This window comes from Symsagittifera roscoffensis, chromosome 10 (assembly GCF_963678635.1).
Source record: "Symsagittifera roscoffensis chromosome 10, txSymRosc1.1, whole genome shotgun sequence".
Lineage (NCBI taxonomy): Eukaryota > Metazoa > Xenacoelomorpha > Acoela > Convolutidae > Symsagittifera > Symsagittifera roscoffensis.
This window is the reverse complement of record NC_087071.1, coordinates 31,171,189-31,198,981: the sequence shown is the minus strand read 5'-3', so window position 1 is coordinate 31,198,981 and position 27,793 is coordinate 31,171,189. Positions and strand designations below refer to the sequence as shown.

The 27,793-nt window shown below is 34.8% G+C and overlaps 1 protein-coding gene across 7 annotated transcripts in view; it reads left to right on the top strand.

Moving 5' to 3' along the window:
* Positions 1 to 19,324, top strand: part of LOC134855312 (uncharacterized) — a 43,445-nt gene extending 24,121 nt beyond the window's left edge. For all 7 annotated transcript variants that reach the window (XM_063871806.1, XM_063871808.1, XM_063871807.1 and 4 more), the window contains one exon: positions 18,585 to 19,324. In XM_063871806.1, coding sequence (XP_063727876.1) covers positions 18,585 to 19,129 — 545 coding nt within the window. In that variant the 3' untranslated portion in view covers positions 19,130 to 19,324. The remainder of the gene's footprint in view (positions 1 to 18,584) is intronic.
* The last annotated feature ends 8,469 nt before the right edge of the window (positions 19,325 to 27,793 follow it).

Here is a 27,793-nt window from a genome sequence, read left to right as displayed (position 1 = left end):
GCTGGCGAACTGCTTTTTCTAAATGTTTTAAAGCTGGTTTCTTCAATATGATTTTTTTTGCAATATAAAATCTTAAAATAATGTAAGGGACGACATCTTTTGCCAAACATACTTTCAATTGGCCCTTGTTAGAATTGTCTTACACATTTTATACTCAATTTTGTCTTCTTTTTTTCACTGATGATGGTCGTATAAGTGTTGTATCTATAAGTGGTGCCAGTGTTTCGGAAAAGATCTCTGTTGAATGTTACCATCCATTGTTTTGAAAACGACTCTAATCGAACCCGGCTCTGAAATTTCTCCGATACAACTTGAACTCGTTAGGTCCGACAGTGATCTCGAAAAAAAATTGTTAACAGCAGTGATCTTTTTGTTTCCAGCCTAATAACATATACTTGTGAAGCACAAAAAGGGCTAATTTGATGAATACGTTTCCAAGAAGGGCATATATTCCCCCAATCGAAAAAGGCAAGAATCTACCAGCGGTTGTTTTTGGGAAAACACAATTTTGCCTTCAAATCCATGAACTGGAAACAATTCGGATCTGACTTTTCTGTTTGCTTCGTCTCCTCTCTTACAACTAAATTCTATTTCACTTCTGAAATTTTTTCTCTTCTGCGGTTTCGTAATTTTCTGTCTGGTCTTTGTTTCTAACCTCCCTGTGTTTTCTTCTCATTTTTTCCCGAATAATCTGGGCCATCTTACATCTTTCATATGGCGACATTTACTTTATTTAAGAATACACAATTGAGGTTAGGTCCGGGTTGGTTTTCTGGTAGAGCAAATTTCGGATACGGTATACCGTCTAATCTTCACGCTATTTTTTTTCGATGGGTTTGTGCAATTTTTTAGTCTATTAGCAACCCTAATCTTACTCTCATATCTTATAGTCTCAAAAAATCAGGTGTATACTGGTATTGTTGCGAGATTTAAAATCGAGAAGGAGAACTTAGAAAGAGCAACAGTTAGCTAAGTTAAAGTTATTCTTCTCTGGCTGAAACTATAAATAGTTTCAATTTTTTTGTAAGTTCTAGTCATGGATCTTGAGTGGTTAGTTCTAAGCATTCAACAGAGGTAGCTTATCATGAATATGAGTGAATATGAATCGTAAGTGTATATACTTGTTTAGAACCGGTTCTACCCATCCAGGGTTTAGGGAGTTTTAAAGTTTTAAGTGTTTTCTTGTGAGTGAAGGATGGAAAAATTTCTTTGTTTCGTCTTTGAGTAGATTTTTAAAAGGTGTGAAGAGAGAAGGGAAACAGTTGCTCGTTATGTGAAATAAACGTCTTGTAGAGTGAACAGTTACTCGTGAAGATGGAAGAGATTGAGTGTATCGTAGATGAGATGAATGATCGTGCCAAGGCGGCATTGATATAGGGGCGTGTCGACATCGTTAAGTAGACCGCGACTACGTGTATTCACAGCTATCCATCGAAGAGCGAGATAAGGTTTGATTTCACTGAGTGAAGCGCCAAGTGACTAGGATTCGCATTTCTGAGTTCAATAACGAATTGGCCATTGTTCTTGTTCAATGGGTTGCTTTGCTGCGCTATTGGCTACATACCTTATATCATGTGAGGTTTGTGACTGCAGTATTAGATTTGCCATTCCAGAGTCGAAACTTTGTTGAGTTTTCATCTCCCTTTTGCTGCTCGTTTCTATGCTCTGAGAAACTTTTTACATGTTTAAATATTTATGAATCTCTAAATTCGTGAAAACAAGTTAGAGATGCAATCAGTGACTTTGTCAAACAAGAAAATTGTTTATAAAACAATTTTACACTGGTGATTTATTTTGAATTGTGCGGAAGTAGTGCGAGAAGTTTGAGCGAGTCGAACAATACAATTGAAAAATTTCAAATTGAGCACGCATTAAATGGTTAGTGTTTTTCATTTCTCACTCATTATTAATTTAGTACTTCAATTTGTCAATTTACAGCGTTGCTATGAATTTATTGCTAGGTTTACAGCCTTGATATTAAATAAATACTTCAAATTGGCCATTTACAGTATTGCTAATAATTTAGTAAGATTTATAATTTTCATACCTACTGAGGGTCGGATTTCCAAAAAAACTCCGTAAGGGGAAGTTACTCTTCATTGTGGATGAGTGTATTAATAGCTTAAATAGCATTCAAATTATACATTGATTTCGTAAAAGCAGCCAAATATGTCCGAGTGCGAATACTTCTTCAGATGTGGCGGAAAACTCGTGGTTAGAGTTTTGCTTAAGATAAAACGATTTGTGATTGAAATTAGGGTTATGGATGTTTCTAAAAGCGCAACTTCAACTGGTTGACTGTTTTCATGCGTGATAATAATGAGGCGGTAAAATTCAAGTGGGGAATTGTTAGTGAGGGGCAAAAGATCTACATTTGTCTAACGGGCTCATAGTTGCGGCAGATTCCGTGAAGCCCAAATGTTTTTAAGCAATAAGTGAAGTTAGGAAAATATGATGATGGGTAACTGGAATTGATTAATATGTGTCTGTTGCTGCCACCGTGTTTGTTTTTGATGATTAAACGATGCGTGACGGTTGGAAAACTCGATTCTAAACAGTTTTAGAATTTAAGAGAAGGACCTCACTATCACTCATACAGAACAATGCTCGTACTTTTGCTCATAAAATTCCGATGCATAACTGGAAAGAGAAAAAAAAAGAGGATATGAGAAAAAATGGTTGTGAAAATTTTGTGGAATTGGCTCGGAATCCAAAAATTCATCGGGTGGGTCAACTGTGGGTTATTTGAATTGGAGTTAATGTCAAATACAGTTCGAATTGAGTCGTCAGAGTTCATGTGTGGTGGGTTAAATGAAAACTGGGGCTAAAAATATGAAGGGGAGAAGGGTTGGGCACAAGGATGAATCCAAGAGATTGTTGTCGGTGGAAATTGAACGAATAGGAACGAGAACGATTGAATGATCAAATCTCTTGGCTCATCGTGGGCTAAAAAGATGATTGTTCTAAGAACGAAAGTTTAAAGTGTGTGGTTGTTCTATGATTTGTTCAAATGTTTCATCACTGATTTGTGACTGAAATGCAAAATGTGATCTGGAGCTTAGTTTTATATTGTTATTTTAATTCACGCGTTATGCTACAGAGAGTGTATATTTATAGTTTTTTGGTGTTATTTGTAAGGGGTGATGATTTGATAACTTATGTAAATGTGATGCTGCAAATGTAAATGTGCTGTGAACATGTGTAAATGTGATGTGAAAATTCTAAGACTCGAGTAATATTTTTGCTACGCTGGCTTGTCTGTTGACTTGGGTGAGTATTGAGCATGTGGCATGTGTTACAGGTTCCTCTACGTAGTGGGAACCGAAATCTTATAAAAGATAAACATTGCGTGAAAGATAGTCAATCAATCTTTTATGTAGTGTGGCCATCCCAAATGTAGTAGTGTGTTTGAAAAAGTGAAGAAAATAATTGGTGAAATGTCTTAGAGTCGGTACTTTTCTCCATTTAGGTAATTGCATTTTTTAATGTCATTAAAATAATCACTCTAATTTTGTCTTTAAATATCGGAGAAACCGTCTTATTCAGCAAGTTTTCGGAGATTTTTTTCAAATTGTTATACTTAGATGGTGGCCGATTTTGCAAGTAGTCTTTGAATTGTTTTGGTACCGATGTGTTGTTTTATAGCCGAGTTGAGTATGCGACTACAGAATGTAAGTCTGTATTAGGACTACGGGCTATAGCTTTGGCGCTTTTGGTTGAAAATTTCTGTAAAGTGGCTTTAAGGTGGGATATGGTGTAAAAAAGTAGCATCTATCTTCGTTTGGATTAAGTTGTACGACATTGTGGCTATACATGGGACGGTTGTATGAAAAAAAAACGATGTTTCTCGTAATAGTGTGTCTACGAAATACACTTTAATTTGATAAAGTTTCTTTAGTTTGGTATCATTTTTATCAAGTTCTGTCTTCAAATAATTATAGCGAAGAGAAACTTTTAGTACATGTGTAATACGAAAGGAGGTTTCCTTTGTAATCAATAAAATTTGATCAATTTCCTGGTATTAGGTATCCTGCATCGCGTTTTTTAGACGGCTAAAGCCAGATTTTGTAAATTTTCGTTCGATTTAGTTCTCATAAGTTGTGTAATGTTTCTAGTTCGGAGAGTGACGTTTCTTGAAAAATTCTACTTAAAGTGTAGTCAAGTTTCCTGCCAAGATGAATTTCGTAATGAATTGCGCCAAAATATGTATTATTCTTTTGTGATAATTTTTGGAGTGGTGTACCAACACGATTTTCTGGCAGGAGTTTTCCTGCAATGTTTCCATTTTTCTTGTTGTAAATGTGTCTGGTTGATTAGGTTTTTGGATAAAAATAAAAAAAGTGTTAATTTATTTTACATCCTTTCTATTTTTTTATGGAATTGGATGTGATCGTTTTCTAGCAGGATGTAACTGAGCAAAATTCACGAAAGGTGAATTATCGACTCCAAGCTGTTTGATCAGTTACGCCCTGATAGAAAACGATCAAACCCAAATCCATATAAAAACAAAGAAGGGATAGAAAACAATTCAATGCGTTTTTAAACTTATCCTGAAACAGAATTAACATGTAAAGATCCAAAACCACTTTTTTGTTATCAATTGATACCATAAAGATGCTTCGTGCACCAAGCAAATTGAGATGTTGGTTTGAACATTTTGAGAGGAAGAAATGTGTATCCCACAGTTTGTCCATTTTATATATTCCTAATGTTGCAGATTTTTGTTTTCCAAACAGTCAATATCAAAGAGAAACAGATTCATGATGTTAGGTAATTTCGCTGAACATATCAATTAGGACGACTAACAATCGAACAATGCATATATTGTTGAAGTAAAAGTTTTTATTTACAAACAGAAAAGCAACCCAGTCACGTGACCAAGAAAACAAAAACTAGGAAGTCTAAGTAACACAAAACAAAAAACAAGTCCCTCATGCGTATTAGACTTCACAGATCCAGCTGCATCAAGTATATTGCATGAGTCTGAAAATTTTGGACTTCGCAAAGAAATAATCTATTGGGAATATCCGTATCCAATTATGCCACCAAAAGGAAATTTTGGTCCATTTCTTTCAAATTTGTGTTCGGTTCCAAAACAAAAAAGCTACTAAAACAGTAGTTTTTTTGATGAAAATCATGCTTTATAAAATCAAATTTTCTGAGAATTTCATTGACTTTCTGAACGTTCAATTTCTACAGTGCATTCGTTAATAATGATACAGGTTTCTTCGAATGTTTTTACATAACAAAAAAATAGGGGATAAAATCAACCAGTTTATCATACTTTTACTTTTCTCACTGAAATTTTTGATTGTTTTCTTTACTGCGATACTATATAAGATCTGAACAATAACTTAATAATTTTGTGTGTTCGTTATGCAAAGTCCACTCAATTTGAGAACTTTTGTTTCTGTATCTAAAGATTGCAATCTTGTTAATTTTTGAGATTCCAAAATTGTAAGCAGAAATTTCTGGGATTTCCGGGAAATCATGTTCCAACTATTACTGCTCAGCTAAAAAAAGTATTAGAAAAATGAAGCAAGAAGTTGAATTTTTGAGTTACCTGACTACAATAACATCACTCAACAAAATTATTGAACAATGCAGTTCTTAACAAACGTGAAGTCTTCCAAGGTTTCCAAGTATACTTGACATAATCAACTTGGTGCAAAACTTCGTTCTCCTTTGCAAGGAAGAGTCGAATCTGAAGATAGGGTGGCTTGTTCACATTGTACTTCTTTGTTGTGAACGCACGCACACATCCATCTTTTTGTATAATTGTATGTTCCTATTGTCATACACCTTATGACAGTTGACAAGTTCCTGATCCATGGTTGAGTCTTTGTCAGAATAGGTTTCCATCATAGTCGAAAGCATTCATCACTAAAGGAACGAGTCCGAGGTTTTCATCATAGTAAATGATAGTGCTCCGTGTTGCTGATATCCTTTCTCCTTCTTTTTCTACAAGATAGACTTGTTGTGATTTTTTGAATTTCCTGATTCATTTTCATTTTTCATTCAATTTTATGTAGCAATTGCAAGCACAATTCAAAATTAATTTTTCCGTTGTAGTGTTTTTGGTACCAAAAAAGTCTCCATTTTTTTAGAATATTAACAAATTCAATATTGTTGGGACGGATATTTGTTTTGACCATTATTTTGAGAGCAGAGCCAACTGATCAGTAGTAAAAATTCGAAAATAATGGTTTTTGGAAACTCGCAGGCAGAGATTCACAGAGATGTATAGTTGACTCACAATACGTTTCAAACAAGTTATTCTTACCTTTTATGGTATAGTGAGTATGTGATGATCCAAAAATGGTCCTTACCTAAGTCCTAGAACTACTATATAAGCAATTTATTGTAGATAAAAATCAATCATCGGTGATGGCATCTGCTATGTGTCAAACAATCCCCGCTTTTTAATCGGAATATTTTTCAAAATTTCTTTTTATCTCTGCTTCAAAAAAACTTTATGAAAATTTCATTGTTACTCAAGAATACTGTGTATCTAACCACTCATCATTTTGCTCATTGGACAATTTCAAGATTCACTTAGCAACAATTGGATCATCTGTCGATTTAGTTTTGCAACGATTAGATAAATATCGTTTCAATTACCAAAATATTGGTTGTATTTATACTTTGCACTAATACAAATTAATAGTCCAATTTTTTTGCATCAGGAGATGAATTTTTCAATCAATTGAAACGAGCAGTCGAACACAACTCAAAATGCAGACTACCAGAAAAATTATCTAAGTTTTGCTAAGAAACACCTGCTGCGAAAATGTTCGAAAGACTTCATCTGAGTATTTACAAATGTTGTATTTATAATTGATTATTGTTTATAAAAATCTTGCCAACGGTTTTTTTTTCAACGGATGAGTTCAAATAGTTCTGAACAAGTTTGCAAAAATGAACTCAGAATTTTTTAAGAAGATGCAAAAATTATAAAGCTTATGCAAGCTTATTTTGTTGTTTTTAAAATTTGTTTTCGAAAATTACGTTTTTTTTCTTATGCATATGCGGAAAACAAAAAGTTTTGTGAAGTACTTAATAAAATATTGCTCGGAAAATTTCAATATTGATGACTTCGAGTGCTTTTCACTATCGTAAAACAATTTTTTCCTAATATTTCTAATCAAGACAAATGCAAAACACTTGGAACAAAGAATCTCATAAACTTTAATTATTCTTAATGTTTTTTTCGAAAGAAATCAATATATTTTTTTAAATGCCGAATTTTTAACATGTGTGCTAAAAATTTTGTGGGCAATACTGCAACATGCAAGCATTGTTAAGAACTTTTTATCATGTATCCAAAAATTGTATTGAGTTCTTCCATCATTTGTGCACAAAATAATGTTGAAGTTTTATGAAGATAAAAAAAAACTGTTTTAATTTTTAACCATCTTTGGAAAAAATTGTTGTGAAAATTACAAAACCAATACAGTTTTTAAAATCTTGTGCAAATTTTTTTTACAATCTTTTCTATGACCTCTTTTCTTTTTTTTTGTTTTCCTAATCCTATTTCTCTTAAAATAAATTACTAGATGCAAACATTTAAATTACAAAGCACAAGACAACAGCCAATTAAATTAAAAATCAAAGGGCTGTCGCGCAGCTGAAAGGTTCGAGAGGAGGTTGGGCGATTAACTGAATATTGAGTTGAGGTGTTTTAGTCTTTTTCGCTCCATAAGGTTATGTTCTGCACGGGTGGGGGCCTTGCGGGTAGATGATGGAAATGACTCAGAGGTTGAATTAGAGTGAGCTAATTGGTGAATCGTAAGTAGATTGTCAGAGTTGTGGAAATGCTATTGATTATTTTGAATTTGTCAAGATCGTGCTCAAGCTGGTAATGAGTAATGGGCTAGGAACATCCGGTGTATTACTGGAAAGAGAAAAAAGAATGGGGGTAGCGTCAGTTTGGGAAGAGTTGGAAGTGGAATTTCTAACAGAAGTTATTTCTTGAAAAGATGGTTGTAAAAATTTAGTGGAATTGGCTCGGAATCCAAAAATTCATCGGATGGGTAAACTGTGGGGTTATTTGAATTGGAGTTAATGTCAAATACAGTTCGGATTGAGTCGTCAGAGTTCATGTGTGGTGAGTTAAATGAAAAAGTGGGGCTAAAAATAGGAAGGGGAGAAGAGTTGAGCACAAAGATGAATACAAGATATTGTTGTCGGTGGAAATTGAACGAGTAGAAAAGAGAATGATTGAGGAATCAAATTTTTCAGCTCATCTTGGGCTAAAAGGATGATTGTTCTTAGAACGAAAAATTAATGTGCTTGGTTGTTCTATGATTTGTTCAAATGTTTCATCACTGTTTTGTGACTGAAATGCAATATGTGATCTGGAGCTTAGTTTTATATCGCTATTTTGATACACGCGTTGTGCTACAGAGAGTGTATATTTATAGTTTTTTGGTGTTATTTGTAAGGGATGATGATTTGATAACTTATGTAATTGTGATGCTGCAAATGTAACTGTGCTGTGAACATGTGTAAATGTGATCTGAAAATTCTAAGACTCGAATAATATTTTTGCTAGGCTGGCATGTCTGTTGACTTGGGTGAGTATTGTGCATGTGTTACAGGTTCCTCTACGTAGTGAGAACCGAAATCCTATAAAACATAAACATTGTGTGAAAGATAGTTAAACATTCTAATATGTAGTGTGGCCATCCCAGAAAAGCTAGGAGTCAAATTTATGTTTGAAAAGGTGAAGAAATTAATTGGTGAAATGTCTTAGGGGCGGTAATTTTCTCCATTTAGATAATTGCAATTTTTAATGTCTTCAAAATATCCACTATATTTTGTCTTCAAATATCGGAGAAACCGTCTTATTCAGCAAGTTTTTGGAGATTTTATTCAGTTTTTTGTTCTTAGATTTTGTCTGATTTAGCAAGTAGTTGTTGAATTGTTGTGTACCGATGTGTTGTTGTATAGCCGAGTTGAGTATGCGCCTACAGAATGTAGGTCTATATCAGGACTACGGGCTATAGCTCTGACGCTTTTGGTTGAAATTTTCTATAAATTGGCATTATAATGGGGTATGGTGTAAAAAGTAGCATTTATCTTCGTTTGGATTAAGTTGTACGACATTGTGGCTATACATGGGACAGTTTTATGAAAAAAAAACGATGTTTCTTGTAATAGTGTGTCTACGAAATACACTTTAGTTTGCTATCTTTTTTATCAAGTTCTGTCTTCAAATAATTATAGTGAAGAGAAAATTTTACTACATGTGTAAAACCAAAGGATGATTTCTTCGCAATCAATAGAATTTGAGCAATTTCCGGGTAGTAGGTATCCTGCATCGCGTTTTTTAGACGGCTAAAGCCAGATATTGTAACTTTTTGTTCGATTTAGTTCTCATAAGTTGTGTAATGTTTCTATTTCGGAGAGTGAAGTTTCTTGAAAAATTCTACTTAAAGTGTAGTCAAGTTTCATGTCAAGATGAATTTCGTAGTGAATTACGCCGAACTGTGTACTATTCTTTAGTGATAACTCTTGGAGTGGTGTATCAACACGATTTTCTGGCAGGAGTTTACCAGCAATGTTTCCGTTTTTCTTGTTGTAAATGTGACTGGTTTATTATATTTCAGGATAAAAAAGAAAAAGTGTTAAATTATTTTACATCCCCTCCATGTTTTATATGGATTTTGATTTATTCGTTTTCTAGCAGGATGTATCTGATCAAAATTCACGAAAGGTAATTTATTGAAGCCATGCTGTTTGATCAGTTCACCCTGACAGAAAACGATCAAATCCAAATCCATATAAAAACAAAAAATGGATGTAAAATAATTTAACACTTTTTCATTTTTACCCTGAAACCTAAAAAACCAGTCACATTTACAACAAAAAAAATGGAAACATTGCAGGAAAACTCCTGATAGAAAATTGTGTTGGTACACCACTCCAAGAATTATCACTAAAGAAAACTTTCTGAACGTTCAATTTCTACAGTGCATTCGTCAATAATGATACAGGTTTTTTCGAATATTTTTACGTAACACAAAAACTAGGGGATAAAGTCAACCAGTTTATCATACTTCTATTTTTCTCACTGAAGTTTCTGATTGTTTTCACTACTATGATACTCTATAAGATCTGAACAATAACTTAATAATTTTGTGTGTCCGTTATGCAAAGTCCACTCAATTTGAGAAATTTTTTTCTTTATCTAAAAATTTCAATCTTGTTAGTTTTTGAGATTCCAAAATTGTAAGCAAAAATTTCTGGGCTTTCTGGGAAATCATGTTCCAACTATTACTGCTCAACTCAAAAATTTTTTAGAAAAATGAAGCAAGAAGCTGAATTTTTGAGTTACTTGACTACAATAACATCACTCAACAAAATTTTTGAACAATGCAGTTGTTAACAAACGTCAAGTCTCCCAAGACTTGGACGTTTTTTTTTTGAATTCGTTTAAAGTATACTTAACATAGCATAGGCAACTTGGTGCAAAACTTCGTTCTCCTTTGCAAAGAAGAGTCGAATCTGAAGATAGGGTGGCTTGTTCACATTGTACTTTTTAATGTGACACACACCTTCATCTTTTTGCACGTTCCTATGTCATACACCTCATGACAGTTCGCAAATTCCTGATCCATGGTTGAGTCTTTGTCAGAATAGGTTTCCATCATATTCGAAAGTATCCATCATTATAGGAACGAGTCCCAGGTTTTCATCATACTAAATGATAGTGTTCCGTATTTCTGATATCCTTTCTCCTTTTTTTCTCCAACAAAGACTTGCTATGATTTTTCGAATTTCCTGATTTTTTTTCACTTTTCAATCAATTTTATGAAGCAATTGGAAGCAGGAATCAAAATTAATTTTTCCATTTTAGGGTTTTTGGGACCAAAAAAATCTCCCAGTTTTTTTCGAATATTAGCAAATTCAAAATTGTTGAGACGGATATCTTTTTTTGACCATAATTTTGATAGCAGAGCTAACTGATCAGTGGTAGAGATTTGAAAATAATGGTTTTTGGAAACTCGCAAAGATTCACAGAGATGTAAAGTTGACTCACAATACATTTCAAATAAGTTATTATTACTTTTATGGTATAGTGAATATGTAATGATCCAAAAATGGTCATTGCGTAAGTCCTAGAACTACTATATAAGCAATTCATTGTAGATATAAATCAATCATCGGTTATGGCATCTGCTATGTGTCAAACAATCCCCGCTTTTTAATCGGAGTATTTTTCAAAATTTCTTTTTATCTCTGCTTCAAAAAAACTTTATGAAAATTTCATTGTTACTCAAGAATACTGTGTATCTAACCACTCATCATTTTGCTCATTGGACAATTTCAAGATTCACTTAGCAACAATTGGATCATCTCTCGATTTAGTTTTGCAACGATTAGATAAATATCGTTTCAATTACCAAAATATTGGCTGTATTTATACTTTGCACTAATACAAATTAATAGTCCAATTTTTTTGCATCAGGAGATGAATTTTTCAATCAATTGAAACGAGCAGTCGAACACAACTCAAAATGCAGACTACCAGAAAAATTATCTAAGTTTTGCTAAGAAACACCTGCTGCGAAAATGTTCGAAAGACTTCATCTGAGTATTTATAATTGTTGTATTTATAATTGATTATTGTTTATAAAAATTTTGCCGACGGTTTTGTTTTCAACGGTTGAGTTCAAATAGTTCTGAACAAATTTGCAAAATGAATTCAGAATTTTTTAAGAAGATGCAAAAATTATAAAGCTTATGCAAGCTTGTTTTGTTGTTTTTAAAATTTGTTTTTGAAAGTTACGTTTTTTTCTTATGCATAAGCGGAAAACGTAAATTTTTGTGAAATACTTAATAAAATATTGCTCGGAAAATTTCAATATTGATGACTTCGAGTGCTTTTCACTATCGTAAAACAATTTTTTCCTGATATTTCCACTCAAGATAAATGCAAAACACTTGGAACAAAGAATCACATAAAATTTAATTATTCTCAAAGGCTTTTTTCGAAAGAAATCAATCAATTTTTTTAAATGCCGAAATTTTAACATGTGTGCTAAAAATTTTGTGGGTCATACTGCAACATGCAAGTATTGTTAAGAATTTTTTATCATGTATCCAAAAATTGTATTGAGTTCTTCAATCATTTGTGCACAAAATAATGTAAAAGTTTTCAGAAGATAAAAAAACTGTTTTAATTTTTAACCATCTTTGGAAAAAATTGTTGTGAAAATTACAAAACCAATACAGTTTTCCAAATCTTGAGCAAAATTTTGTGAGAATTTCTTCTATGACCTCTTACCTTATTTTTTGTTTTCCTGTTCCCATTTTTCTTAAAATTAAATTACTAGATGAAAACATTTAAATTACAAAGCACAGGACAACAACCATTCAAATTAAGAATCAAAGGGCTGTCGCGCAGTTGAAGCGTTTTGCAAGTTACCAAAGGAGCGCAAAAATGGTCTCGCCTCCATCGCCTGTGGCTCGCATGGTGGTTCGGTCACTGGAATGCTTGGTTCAGAAAACCTCTCGTACTCTTCGAGTCTAATTGGGTTCTCCACAGATACTTCCTCTTCTCATGGAAAAACGAAAACGTTCACAGTTTGAGTAACATATCTGGAGTCAGGAACCTCGAGAAGAGCTCATCATTTAATATTCTTCAATCTGTGACATTATCTTCATCGTTCCAAGCTGATTCTCTGTGATGGCAACCTGCATTTGGTGATATTCACTGAAGTCTCTCTGAAGTTTGATATTCACTAAAATGACTTCACTTATTGGGAGGATTGGGACATCCATTTGCACCAAGAAAAACCCATAGAGTAACTCGAGCACCTTGATTGTCATCTTTTCTGGCACACACTCGACCAAGTACATAAGGTTGTTATACGGAACCGAGAAGTCAAATTGAGAAATAAGCTGAAATGAGAAGTGACTGAACAGAAACAAGAAATTTGACAATTTAGAGCTGAGAGTGGAGTTAGTTGAGGGTAGTTAAGTTGAATAGAAAAACACTTCACTTAAGACTGAGGGTTACCTTCAACTCAAGCGTGTGGGTTCAGAGAAAGCTGACATTTAGCTTCAATCTGTAAAGTGGAACAGTTATAACTCTTCTGTTCAATTTTAATTTGGAACTTGGCTTGCTGTGCATCAAAATTTACCCTTTTGTTCATTATTCTCCTCAAAATGTTTTCAATAAATTCCTTCAATCAGTGGTTGATGTTAGAAGAGAAGCTGAAAAATTTTTTTATCAGAAGTTGTAGCAGAAACAATGAAAGTTGGAGTTGTTGAAGTCAACGATAGAGCACTGAGAACCCTTTTCTGATGGGTGTTTCAGTGTGCAAAGCTGAGAATGTTGGAGCTGTACTACAAATATTTGACAAATTATGTGTTTAAAATTCTGTGTTCAAAGAAAATTGAAGAGTTGGAGTTGGTCACAGCATCACTTTACTTAGCTTTTGCTGAAGAAAACTCATATGACTGCATCCAACTAGATAAGAGAGATGCTTGGTAAAAAGTGAGGGAAAATGACTGCAGGGACTCTTTCAAGGCAGATGCAGTACCTAATTTTTTCCCTCTAACGTGTTGCAGTATTCATAAAAGCATGATAATCTGGAGCGGGGAAGCTTTAAAGAGGAGTGTAGATGTACATGGATGCTATGTTTGTGTAGCAAGACATATTGCTGCTATGACAACAAGTCAGATATATCCAAACATAGCATTGAGGACCAAAAATCTATAATGTATTTTAATAATTACATGGGCTACACCACAGTAAACCCTCTCCCAGTTCCACCCTGATCAGCTCCAACAATCACTATTGCAGTCTGTCTTATGTTTTCTCCTATCAGGAAATTTTACAGATCGACTTGTTTAGTAAATTTATGTTCTAGAGATTAGCTTTGTGTTGAAGCTAATGGTCGTGGTAATGGATTGCTGATACTATTCTTGGTGGAAAAAGTGTAATTAATTCTTGCTGAATTGTTGCCATTTGTGTACTTTGGTTCAGTAAATGAGGGTAGTTTTTCAGTCTTTGGTCAATATGTTTGATAATCCATATGTGAATATTTAGGGGTAACTGAGGGTATACTGTTGATTTTATTGTTGTTGTTGAGAATGGGGTGTTATTTTGGTTGTGTGTTGTTATGATTCTTGGATGCATAGGTGAAATATTTCGTTGTGTTGTTGTGGGTTTTGTTTCAACTATTTCTTAAAAAAATATTTCTTCTTCTAAAATGTGACTGTGGTTGGTTATCTTGCTGGGTCATTTAGTAGTTCCATTTAAAGTTCCTTGTGTATTTATAAATAATGATTTTGGACTATTATCGAAGCTTCTATCACTAAAAATTGTGGTGTAATTTAATTTTGTGGTATCTGTTGTTAATGGAGTTACCCCTAAATAATATTTGTTTACTGAGATGGCTGCAACTGCTCCTGCAATTGAGATATCATTTGGTATAATGAAAAATAAAAAAATTGAGACCAATCTTGGTCGCCTAAATAATTATTTCATCTGCTAGTTTTAATTTGTCGTCATTTCTTTCCTGTGAATTGAGATCTAGATTACGTTGGAAGTAATCTATTATGAATCAAGCTAGGATTATTTATAATTCATCTTCATTTATTTGTGATACTTTTCAGTGAGTATTTCACGCAGGCGTTTAGGAATTTTTAGCAACTCACGCAGGAAGCCCATGAAGGCATCTAGGAATTTCTCGAGGAGGGTGGCAGATTTAAAAACAAGTTTGAAATGTTTGCCTACATTTTTTTGGTTCTACCAAAATGATTTTCTGAGCTCTGTGAAACCACCATAACGACTCTAATTTGACCCATACTTCTGCGCCGGAAGAAATTATTGAAAAAGGCAATTTTAAGCAGTTTTTGGAAAATTCTGACCAAAAACTGCTTTTTTGGCGCGCTCCCCTTTATAGTTAGTGTATTAGGGGCCATTAGAAAGTTTTAAAGCCAGCCATGCAAAAATGGATATTTGAAAATAGTACAAAAAAGGATCCATTCGGTCGACATGGGGTCGAATCCCTAAGGGGGGGGACTGCTCCTCTCTTCCTAATTCCGCTTCTGATTTCTAAATCCGCTCCTGATTTTTTAATCAAAAAGTCGTGAAAAAGATTAAGCTGTCGTCTTACTATTACGTGTCCAGGTCTTTGTGGCGAAGATACATAAAATGACTTGTTTGTCTCCAGTATTGAAAAGTAAATATTATTGGAGTAGAAAACATCATTTTTGAAAATTGAAATTGCTCTTTGTGAGTTTTGATGATAAATGTTTTTAATGTGTTTTAAAAAAACATTTGAAAAATTTCACTCTATATCACCTGTTTGTATTCGATTCAACGGTTGGCTGGATGTATTTGGTGGTAAAATTTCAATTACGATTGTGCCATAGTTTGATTTATACCTAGTAGATGGTGATCAATTACTTGCCCTCTGATTTTTAATTCTGGCAAGTCTTTTTTACATGAACTATTTCTTTTGGAACAAGTTACGATTGACTTGTGACAATATTGTATTTTTCCTCTTGATGTATCGCTTTTTTGTTCATTAGCGAAGATACGGAGAGTATCATCGTCAAATTTATTGTCGCATTGAAACTTTTTTTGAGCGGTATTACGGTCAAAATAAAACTTTCAATATGTCTTATAGGTTGATTCTAATTATACAACCTAAATGGTTTGCGAATATTCGAGTTTTTTTCCGCTTTGCCTTTAATGGATGATGCTAGTGTGGCTTCCAATCCGGCAAAATTTTTCAATAATCTAGTGGCCTATTTTTGTTGCTTAGTAGGTCTCGAAGACTTTGAAGCTTTTGTAATTTTCTTAAATCAGATTCCGAAACAGCCTTTCTTGTTCAGGAATGTTTTGATTCTAATATTTGTTTTTGTTTTGAAGTTAATTGCTTCTTTTTCTTTCGCTTTTTTGATCCAATATATACTTTTATTTGCCTATGCAATGTGAATACGAGATCATATCTTGCTTTTTAAATTAAACAGTTATGAAGAATTATTGTTTGTTTTATTTTCCCAAAAAATCTCTTGACATAAGTGTTAGAATGATTGATATAAAATGTAGATGTCAGTTTTATTTTTATTATAATTTAAGTTCTAAAAGTATCTTAATCTTTGTGAATAGACCGGTTGGGGAGAGAGTTTGTTTTGTTAGGTTTGTTTTGTACTGCTCTCGATTTTTTGTATTTACATCTAAGTAAAACCTAATTACTTAGTTGGGGTTTTGTTTTGAGATCAAGACTTGGAGAATAGTTAATCAATCCGCGAGGTTCAGATATAAATAAAACAGAAATAGATCGTTAGCTACCATTCTAGTTCTTACTTGTTTTAGGGTTTGTATTAGGCTTGTGTCAATCAAGAGGTAGAGCTCAAGTGAAGGATGAGTAACGGAAGCTGTTCACTATTTATCTTAAATGAAACTGGTAGTCTTTGAAAAGTTTTCAGCTAGTCTTGTCTCGATTGTAAGGGTTCGAAAGTGAATCGACGTTTGAGGTTGTTAGACACGAACTGTAAAAGTTGGGGAGTAGAAAATAATAGGTTTTTAACTGATCCTAGGAAAGCCTTGATGATCGAATACTTTAAAGTACATAAAATTAGTGCTTTGGATAAAATTTTCCAGTGTGAAGATTTGAATTGAAATCCAAGGACAACCCTGATTATCTGGTTTAAAAAATACCTTAGATTTGAGTTTGACTAGGATAGTCCTTGACAAGATTTTAAAAGTTAAACTAATTAAGGAAATGTTGGAATTTAAATTATATTGAGGTTATTCATCTAAGTTAGTTCTGAATACTTCAGGAGTATTTCAGGTGAAGAAAAGCAATAACAGAAAAATTAAGTCCTTATGAAGCATGGAACTTTTTGTGTTTTGTAAAACTGATTTTAAGTAATTTATTTAACTCGTTTTTTGTATTTTTTATTTATTCAACAAATCTGAGAATTGTAAAGTTTTTTCACAATTACTGCAGGTTGGAAAGTTTTGAGGTAGTTGGTAAGTTTGTTGTCAACTGGGTATGTAAAACGAATTAAATACTTATCGTAAAGAGATTTTTAGTTTTGAAATGAATCTGACTGTTCTATTTATTGTGATTCAAATTAGTGAGTTAAAGAAAATTGCATAAATGGTTTTGCAGAGAAATAATCGCTGTAGTTTGCTTCTTCGTTTCACGATGCAGAGAATTGGTCTTTTTGTTTGATTTTGACCTGGTGTCAGCCGTATCATTCGTTTGAATCGATTAGAATTTTTAATTGAAAATAATTAAATTGAATTATCAATTCGATTTATCTTTAGGTTGGGCGTTTTCGATCTTATTTGTCTATTCTATTTTTTTTTGCCAAATCTGAAGTAGTAGAGGTCTGTTCCAGACTCTTTTGGTCGCACCAGATGAATTAAGTCGGGGTTGGCTTTCTGTTAGAGTAATTTCCGATATGGTACATAGTCTGTTGGTAACGCCATCTTGTTTTTGGGCCGGATACATTCGTGCAACTTCTTAGTCCAATACCAATCTTAATCTTACTCTTGTATCTCCTAGTCTGAATAGATCTAGCGAGGTGATATTGCGAGGTTTAAAATAAAGAAAGAGAACTCAGAAAGAGCAACTGTTTGCTAAGTTAATTTTATTCCTCTTTGGCTGAAACTATAAATAGTTTCAGCCTATTATTTTTATGATTGATTAGTTCTAGGTATTTTACAGAGGTACTTTGTCAAGAAAGTAATTGCATATAATAAATACTTGTTTTGAGCTGGTTCCATTATAGAATGATACAATGTGTAAGTCAACAACTTGGTAACTCTCATCTTTGATGGCCATTAACTTCTTTTACTCATCAACTATTTTGCTCGGATGGTCCAAAATTAGGTATTGTTTTGTTGATAATAGTGAGAACAATTCTCTTTCAACATCCATTTTCTTGACAAAAACAACCTAATCGGCTACTTTTGATTATTTAAACCGACACACAACAAAGATTATTTGATAAACACGGACAGTATGGCATAATAACTCATATGATGAGAAACACCAAATTAAGAAGAACAAGTTAACTTCTTCAAAAAGAAAATACCCAGGTGAAAGCTAGTCTGCTATTTTAGACGGATGAGGTTATAACACATCTACCAAATTGTTCTATACACTTTGAAATAAAACAACGTGATCTGTACACTTTAAATCAGCCAAATTAAAATAAATTGTAATCTCTGGATTATATCATGTAACCAATATTTTTGAGCGTGACATTACCGGTATATCTGGAGCTTTTTTTGTATGCTAATCACTGGAACGTATTTGAACGCATTTTGTTCTGAAGTTTTGAAAACACATTATGATGCATATCAAATTACAATGTTGAAGACCCAATTACAAGGAGTTCTAACAAAAGAAAACTTGTTCTTCCAATTGTATAATTTACGAGTTGCGAGCGCATAATTAAGTGATTTGAATGCTGTAACATGTGCAAATTAAAAGCAAAATAGGATATGATAAAACAAAATTGTAACATTTTTCTATTTATGGAATTAATTTCGATGTTTTCTTTTTCTGAATTGTTTCCAATCTTCTGCTCTTGAATTTCAGCCCATTGGAAGCGCACTGTGGGGGCCGTGCTGAAAACAGACCCCGGTACCATGTTTACTGCGATTATAGAGATATGTGACACTCTGAGTGCTTCTTATCCTGAGAACTGGTGGTGTGTCAGTTGTAAATGGAAAAGTGCTAAATGGGCACTACAAGTAAAGAAAGGAGTAGGAGAGTCGGCTGAGTGGAACAATATGGGTTATTCGGTTAAATTCGATTCCCACGTGTACACTGTACCCATTGCACAACTGAAAGAGAGAGGAGTAAGGTGTTCTGCAGAGAAAAAGAGGAAAGCAAAAAAAATATTAGAAAGTGTGGCTTGGATGTTAGAGGAGAAGGATATTGGAGTTAGTAAAGAGAGTGTAGCAGATGAAGTGGTGTCTCGTTTGGACAAAGAGGGACTCAATTGGGTGCACATATGGGTATCGGAATGGTTTTCATCTAGTTTCTTCCACTCTACTCGTTCAGATGCCACCAGTCTTGTCTACAGTTACGTAGACATTTTAAATTCAAGATACCATATCTCGGTCTTCCTTACATCCTAAACATTGCAATACCTATAATAAACTCAGACATTTGTCCTTTAGTGTCGTTAACGCTTGGATCTACATGACAATCAATTTGAATGCAAAAATCAAATAAAACTAATTTGATTAGATATGCTTTCTTCAATGAAATAAATAATTTCTTTAGTAATTTTCAACTGAAGATTTCAGATCATTTTGACTAATTTTCTTACAAAATTATGTGAAATGAAAGGCTCTGTTAAACTGAATATTGATGAAGGTTTTTTAATTGCTGAAATCCTAGGTTGACCTCCATAGACCGAAAATTCTAATCATACAATTCCATAAACTAACCCGCATTGAGCGCCCAAAGTTCATAATCGATTTTATTGTCATAATTTGGACAGTATAAAATTACAAAATAATCGATCAAAATTTACTAAAAATGAATTATAATCGTTTTTTTTTTCATTTCAATATAATCCATTATAATCGATTATAATCCAATAAAAATTGGTTATAATCTTTACATTTTTATGCCAAAATAATCCAATTTCAATTTTTTTTAAGGTTATCTCATTTCCTGTTTAGTGCAGTTGCTATGTTTTACGTTTCATGAAAGGTTGAACCCGCTTCCCCAGTTTACTCTAGCTCCCCCTCCCCGTTTACCCTCTCCACGTTTAACCCTCCCCCGTTTGCTTGAACCCCCCCTCCAGTTTAAACCAAAACACCTTCCCCTCGTTTACCCCCCCCATTTTTCTTTATCCCTTACCCCCAGTTTACTTTACCCACCTGCCTGCAAGTTTACCACAACCACCATTCGTCCCCCTTTATGGTTGCATACAGGGGGGGGGGGTATTTATTAGAAGTTTTTTTGGAGAAAGTAATTAATGATTGACAGCTCTCAGTTTAACGCCCCTCTCTTTTATTGGGTTTAGGGTAACGTAAAAAAAACTTGAGAGAGTGATGTTGAGACATGGCATTTAGTAAAGTACATGGCGTAAATTTCGACACGAATTTACTTGCAATATTATTTTAAAAACGCTGTGTAGCTGATGGGGTAAACAACACTATGAAGCTGATGGGGTAAAAAAACAGTCGGTAGCTGATGGGACACAAAACACATTGTAGCTGATGGGACACAAAACACATTGAAGCTGATGAGGTACAAAATGCTAGGTAGCTGATGGGGTACAAAAAGTACAAAAGTTTATAGAGCTGACGGAGTGAAAATACTATTAGTTGACGGGGGTAAAAAACACTATGTAGCTGCTGGTGGGGTACAAAAACTATGTAGTTGTTGAGTTACGAAGCATTATAGGGCATATGGGGTAAAGACACTTTATAGCTGATGGGTTAGGAAACACTAAGTAACTGATGGGGTAAAATAATATAGTGATGATGGGGTAAAAGCACTATAGATCTGATGCTGTACAAACACTATGATGCTGATAAGGTTAAAAAACACAATGTAGCTTATCGGGTAAAAACACTATGTTGCTGATAGGGTACAATCACTATGTAGCTGAGGGAAAAACAGTTTAGATCTGAGGGGTGAAAAACAGTATAGAGCGGATGGGGTAAGAACACTTTAGAATTGTGGCGTAAAATACTAGTTAGTCAATGGAGTACAGAACAATAAGATGCTGATGAGGTAAAAAACACAATGTAGCTGATAGGGTAAGCTCACTATGTAGCTGAGGGAAAACAGTAAAGATCTGAGGGTTGAAAAACACTGAAGAGCTGATGGAGTCAAAAACAGTATAGAGTAAAAACACTATGTTGCTGGTAGGGTAAAATCACTGTGTAGCTGAGGGAAAAACAGTACAGATCTGAGGGTTGAAAAACACTGTGCAGTAAGAAACACTATAGAGCTGATGCGGTAAAAAAAATCTATGTAGCCGATGAGGTACAAAACAATATGAAGCTGATGATATAAAAAACACTATGTAGCTTATAGGGTAAAAACACGATTTAGCTGTTTGGTTGAAATTATTATGTCGCTGGGGGGGGGGGGGGGGGCAAACAATGTCAATCTGAGGGGGTGAAAAACAAAATAGAGCGGATGGGGTAAGAACACTTTAGAGTTGTGGCGTAAAAAAAACTAGTTAGCCGATTGGGTACAGAACAATATGATGCTGATGATGTAAAAAAAAACTCTTTGTACCTGATAGGTTGAAAACACTATGTAGATGAGGGGTGAAAGAATATAGAACTGGGGGGAAAACACAATGAAGCTGTTGGTATAAAGAAATTATGTTGCTAATGAGGTACAAAACAGTATGTAGCTGATGGGGTACATAAGACTATAAATCTGATGGGCTACAAAACACTATAGAGCTGATGAGGTAAAAACACTTTATAGATGAATGGTTACAAAACACTATGTACCTAGCTGATAGGGCATAAAACACTATGTACCTGATGGGGGTACAAAACACTATGTAATTGTTGGGTTACGAAGCATTATAGGGCATATGGGGTAAAGACACTTTACAGCTGATGGGTTAGAAAACACTAGGTAACTGATGGGGTAAAAATACTCTAGAGCTGATGAGGTAAAGGCACTATAAAGCTGACGGGGTACAAAACACTATGATGCTGTTGAGGTAAAAAAACACAATAGCTTATAGGGTAAGAACACTATGTAGCTGATAGGGTAAAACTACTAAGTAGCTGAGGGAAAAACGGTATAGATCTGAGGGTTGAAAAACAGTATAGAGCTGATGGGGTTAAACACACTTTAGAGTTGCGGCATAAAATACTAGTGAGCCGATGCGGTACAGAACAATATGTAGCTGATGGGGTACAAATCACTAAGTATCTGTTAGGGTGAAAACACTATGCAGCTGATAGGGCAAGAAACACTTTGTAGCTGAGGGGTGAAACATTATAGAACTGGGTTAAAAACACTGCAGAGCTGATGAGGTAAGAAAAACTATAGTGCTGATGCGGTAAAAAAAACTTATGTAGCTGATGGGGTACAAAACACTATGTAGTTGATGGGTTACGAAGCTTTATAGGGCATATGGGGTAAAGACACTTAATATCTGATGGGTTAGGAAACACTATATAACTGATGGGGTAAAAATACTATATAGCTCATGGGGTAAAAACACTATAGAGTTGATGGGGTACAAAACACTATGAAGCCGATGATGTAAAAAAAACATTATGTAGCTTATAGTGTAAAAACACTATGTAGCTGATAGGTTGAAAACACTATGTAGCTGAGGCGGAAACAATATCGATCTGTGGGGTGAAAAACAATATAGAGCTGATAGGGTAAAATTACTAAGTAGCTGAGGGAAAAACGGTATAGATCTGAGAGTTGAAAGACAGTATAGAGCTGATGGGGTAAAAACACTTTAGAGTTGCGGCGTAAAATACTAACTAGCTGATGCGGTACAGAACAATATGTAGCTGATGGGGTACAAATCACTATGTATCTGTTAGGGTGAAAACACTATGCAGCTGATAGGGCAAGAAACACTTTGTAGCTGAGGAGTGAAACAATATAGAACTGGGGAGAAAAACACAATGGAAAAAAATTATAAAAAAATTATGTTGCTAATGGGATTCAAAACACTATGTAGCTGATGGGGTACGAAACACTATGTAGTTGTTGGGTTACGAAGCATTATAGGGTATATGGGGTGAAGACACTTTATAGCTGATGGTTTAGGAAACAGTATATAACTGATGGGGCAAAAAAACACTATGTAGCTGATGGGGTACAAAACAGTATGTAGCTGATGGGGTACAAAAGACTATGTAGCTGATGGGCTACAAAACACTAAAGAGCTGATGAGGTAAAAAACACATTATAGCTGAATGGTTACAAAACACTATGTACCTGATGGGGTGCAAAACACTATGTACCTGATGGGGTGCAAAACACTATGTAATTGTTGGGTTACGAAGCATTATAGGGCATATGGGTTGAAGACAATTTATAACTCATGGGTTAGAAAACACTAGGGAACTGATGCGGCAAAAAATCCTTTGTAGCTGATGGTGTACAAAACACTATGTAGCTGATGGTTGCAGAGCACTATAAAGCTGATAGAGTACAAAAAACTAAGTAGCTGTTAGGGTAAAAACACTTTATAGCTCACAGGGCAAAAAAACACATTGTAGCTGAGGGATCAAACAAAATAGAACTGGGGAAAAACACCATAGAGCTGATGATGTAAAAATACTATAGAGCTGAGTGGTTACAAAACGCTATATAGCTGATGGGGTACAAAACACTATGTACCTGATGGGGTGCAAAACACTATGTAGTTGTTGGGTTACGAAACCTTATAGGGCATATGGGGTAAAGACGATTTAAAACTGATGGGTTAGAAAAGACTAGGGAACTGATGGGGCAAAAAATCCTTTGTAGCTGAGGGGTGAAACAATTTAGAACTGGGGGGAAAATCACTATTGAGCTGATGGGTTAAAAACTCTATAGAGCTGATGCGGTAAAAAACACTATGTAGCTGATGGTGTACAAAACACTATGTAGCTGATGGGGTACAGAGTACTATAAAGCTGATAGAGTACAAAACACTATGTAGCTGTTAGGGTAAAAACACTTTATAGCTCATAGGGCAAAAAACACATTTTAGCTGAGGAATCAGACAAAATAGAACTGGGGGAAAAACACCATAGAGCTGATGGGGTAGAAACACTATAGAGTTGAGTGGTTACAAAACGCTATATAGCTGATGGGGTACAAAACACGATGTACCTGATGGGGAGCAAAACACTATGTTGTTGTTCGGTTACGAAGCCTTATAGGGCATATGGGGTAAAGACAATTTATAACTGATGGGTTAGAAAAGACTAGGGAACTGATGGGGCAAAAATCCTTTGTAGCTGACGGGTGAAACAAAATAGCACTGGGGGGGATCACTATTGAGCTGATGGGTTAAAAACACTATAGAGCTGATGCGGTAAAAACACTATGTAGCTGATGGCGTACAAAACACTACGTAGCCGATGGGGTACAGAAAACTATAAAGCTGATAGAGTACAAAACACTAGGTAGCTGTTAGGATAAAAAAACACTTTGTAGCTCAAAGGGCAAGAAAAAACATTGTAGCTGAGAGATGAAACAAAATAGATTTGGGGGGAAAACACCATAGAGCTGATGGGGCAAAAACACTGAAGAGCTAATGGGCTACAAAACACTATAGAGCTGATAAAGTAAAACCACTTTACAGCTGAATGGTTACAAAAACCTATATAGCTGGTGGGGTATAAAAAATATGTAATTGTTGGGTTACCACGCATTATAGGGCATATGGGGTGAAGACACTATATAGCTGATGGGTTAGGAAACACTATATAAATGATGGGGCAAAAAACACTTTATAGCTGAGGGGCGAAACAATATAGAACTGGGGGGAAAACTATAGAGCTAATGGGGTATAAAATACTATAAAGCCGATGGTGTACAAAACACTATGTAGCTCATAGGGCAAAAAAACACTTTGTAGCGGAGGGATTAAACAAAATAGAACATGAGGGAAAAACACTATAGAGCTGATGGGGTAAAAACACTATAGAGCTGAGTCGGTAGAAACAAAATGTAGCTGATGGGGTACAAAACATTATGTAGCTGTTGGGGTACAAAAGACCAAGTAGCTGATGGGCTACAAAACACTATAAGAGCTGATTAAATAAAAACAATTTATCGCATAATGGTTACAAATTACTATATAGCTAATGGGATACAAAGCACTAATTAGCTGATGTGGTACAAAATACTCTGTAGTTGTTGGGTTACGAAGCATTATAGGGCATATGGGGTGGAGACACTTTATAGCTGATGGGTTGAAAACACTAAAAGCTGACGAGGTACAAAACACTATGAAGATAATGAAGTAAAAAGACACTATGTAGCTATTAGGGTAAAAACATTTTGTAGCTGATAGGGTAAAAACACTATGAGGCTGAGGTCGAAATAATATATTTCTGAGGGGTGAAAAAGAGTATAGAGCTGATGGTGTAAAATCACTTTAGTGTTGATGGGGTACAGAAAAGTATGTAGCTGATGGGGTACAAAATACTATGTAGCTGTTAGGGTAAAAACACTATGCAGCTGATGGGTGAAACAAAATAGAACAGGGAGGAAAAACACTATGGAGCTGATGGGGTAAAAACACTGTAGAACTGATGCGGTAGAAACACAAGAAAAAACACTATGTAGCTGATTCGGAAAAAAACACCTTGTACCTGACAGGGCGAAAACATTTTGTAGTTGAGGGATGAAACAATATAGAACTGAGGGGAAAACACAATGGTGCTATTGGGGTGAAAGCACTATAGAGCTGATGCGGTAGAAACACTATGTAGCTGATTAGCTCAAAAAGCTTATTTAGCTGATGGGCTACAAAACACTATAGAGCTGATTATGTAAAAACATTTTATAGCTGAATAGTAACAAAATATTATATAGCTGATGGGTTTGAAAACACTATTAATTGATGTGGTAAAAACACTATAGAGCTGATGGGGTAAAAACACTATAGAGCTGATGGGGTAAAAACACTATAGAGCTGATGAGGTACAAAACACTATGAAGCTGATAGGGTAAAAAAATATAGAGCTGATGCGGTAGAAACACTATGTAGATGATTAGCTCAAAAAGCTTATTTAGCTGATGGGCTACAAAACACTATAGAGCTGATTATGTAAAAACTTTTTATAGCTGAATAGAAAACAAAATATTATATAGCTGATGGGTTTGAAAACACTATTAATTGATGTGCTAAAAACACTATAGAGCTGATGGGGTAAAAACACTATAGAGCTGATGGGGTAAAAACACTATAGAGCTGATGAGGTACAAAACACTATGAAGCTGAAGGGTAAAAAAATATGGAGCTGATGGGTAAAACAAAATAGAACTGGGAGGAAAAACACTTATGGAGGTGATGGGTTAAAACAATGTAGAACTGATGCAGTAGAAACACAAGAAAAAACACTATATAGCTGCCTGGATAAAAAACACCTGTATCTTTGTTCCTGATAGGGCGAAAACATGTTGCAGTTGAGGGATGAAACAAAATAGAACTGAGGGGAAAAACACAATGGAGCTATTGGGGTGAAAGCACTGTAGAACTGGTGCGGTAGAAACACCAAAAAAAACACTATGTAGCTGATTGGGTAAGAACACCTTGTACCTGATAGGGCGAAAACATTTTATAGTTGAGGGATGAAATAATATAGAACTGAGGGGGAAAACACAATGGAGCTGTTGGGGTAAAAACATTTTAGAGCTGATGCGCTAGAAACACTATGTAGCTGATGGGGTACGAAAAACTATGTATCTGATTGGTTAAAAAAGATTATTTAGCTGATGTGCTACAAAACACTACAGAGCTGATTATGTAAAAACATTTCATAGCTAAGTAGCAAAACATTCTATAGCTGATGGGGTACAAAACACTATGTAGCTGATGGGGTACAAAACACTCTTTAGTTGTTGGGTCACGAAGCATTATAGGGCATATGGGGTAACGACACTTCACAGCTGATGGGTTAGAAAACACTATGTAACTAATGTGGTAAAAACAGTATAAAGCTGATGGGATAAAAACACTATAGAGCTGATGAGGTGCAAAACACTATGAAGCTGATGAGCTAAGAAAAACACAATGTAGCTTATGGGGTAAAAACGCTATGTAGCTGATAGCGTAAAGACACTATGTAGCGAAAACATTTTGTAGATCTGAGGGTTGAAGAACAGTAAAAAGCTGATGGGGTAAAAACACTTTAGAGTTGTGGCATAAAACACTAGTTAGCCGATGGGGAACAAAACACTACGCAGCTGATAGGGCAAAAACACTTTGTAGCTGAGGGGTGATACAATATGGAACTGGGGGGAAAACACCATAGAGCTGATGGGGTAAAAAACAATATGTAGCTGATCGGGTACAAAACACTATGTACTTGATGAGGTACAAAATACTATGTAGCGAATTGGGCTTAAAATACTATAAAGCTAATGGAGTACAAAACACTATGTAGCTGTTAGGGTAAAACACTATGAAGCTGATAGGACAAAAAACACTTTGTAGCTCAGGAGTGAAACAAAAAAGAACTGTGGGGAAAACAATATAGAGCTGATGCGGTAAAAACAATATGTAGCTGATGGTGTACAAAACAAAATGTAGCTGACGGGGTACAAGATACTATAGAGCTGATGGGTACAAACACTTTAGAGCTGAATGAGAACAAAACACGATAAAGCTGATTGGGTAAAAAACACTATGTAGTTGATGTGGTACAAAACCCTAGGTTTTTGATGGGTTACAAAGCACTATAGACCTTTTGGGGTGAAGACAATATGTACCTGATGGGGTAGGAAATGCTATGTAGCTGATGGGGTAAAAATACTATAGAGCTGATGGGGTAAAAATAATATCGCGCTGATGGGGTACAAAAAGCTATGAAGCTGATGGGGTAAAAAACATTATGTAGCCTATTGGGTAAAAAAACTATGTAGCTGGTAGGGTAAAAACACTATGTACCTGAGGGAGAAATAATATAGAGCTGAGGGGGAAAACATTATAGAGCTGATGTGGTAAAAACACTATAGAGCGGTGGGGTAAATAGGATTAATTAGCTGATTGGGTACAAACAGAATAGAGCTGATGGTGTAGAAAACAATATGTAGGTGATGGGGCACAAAATCCTATAAAGCTG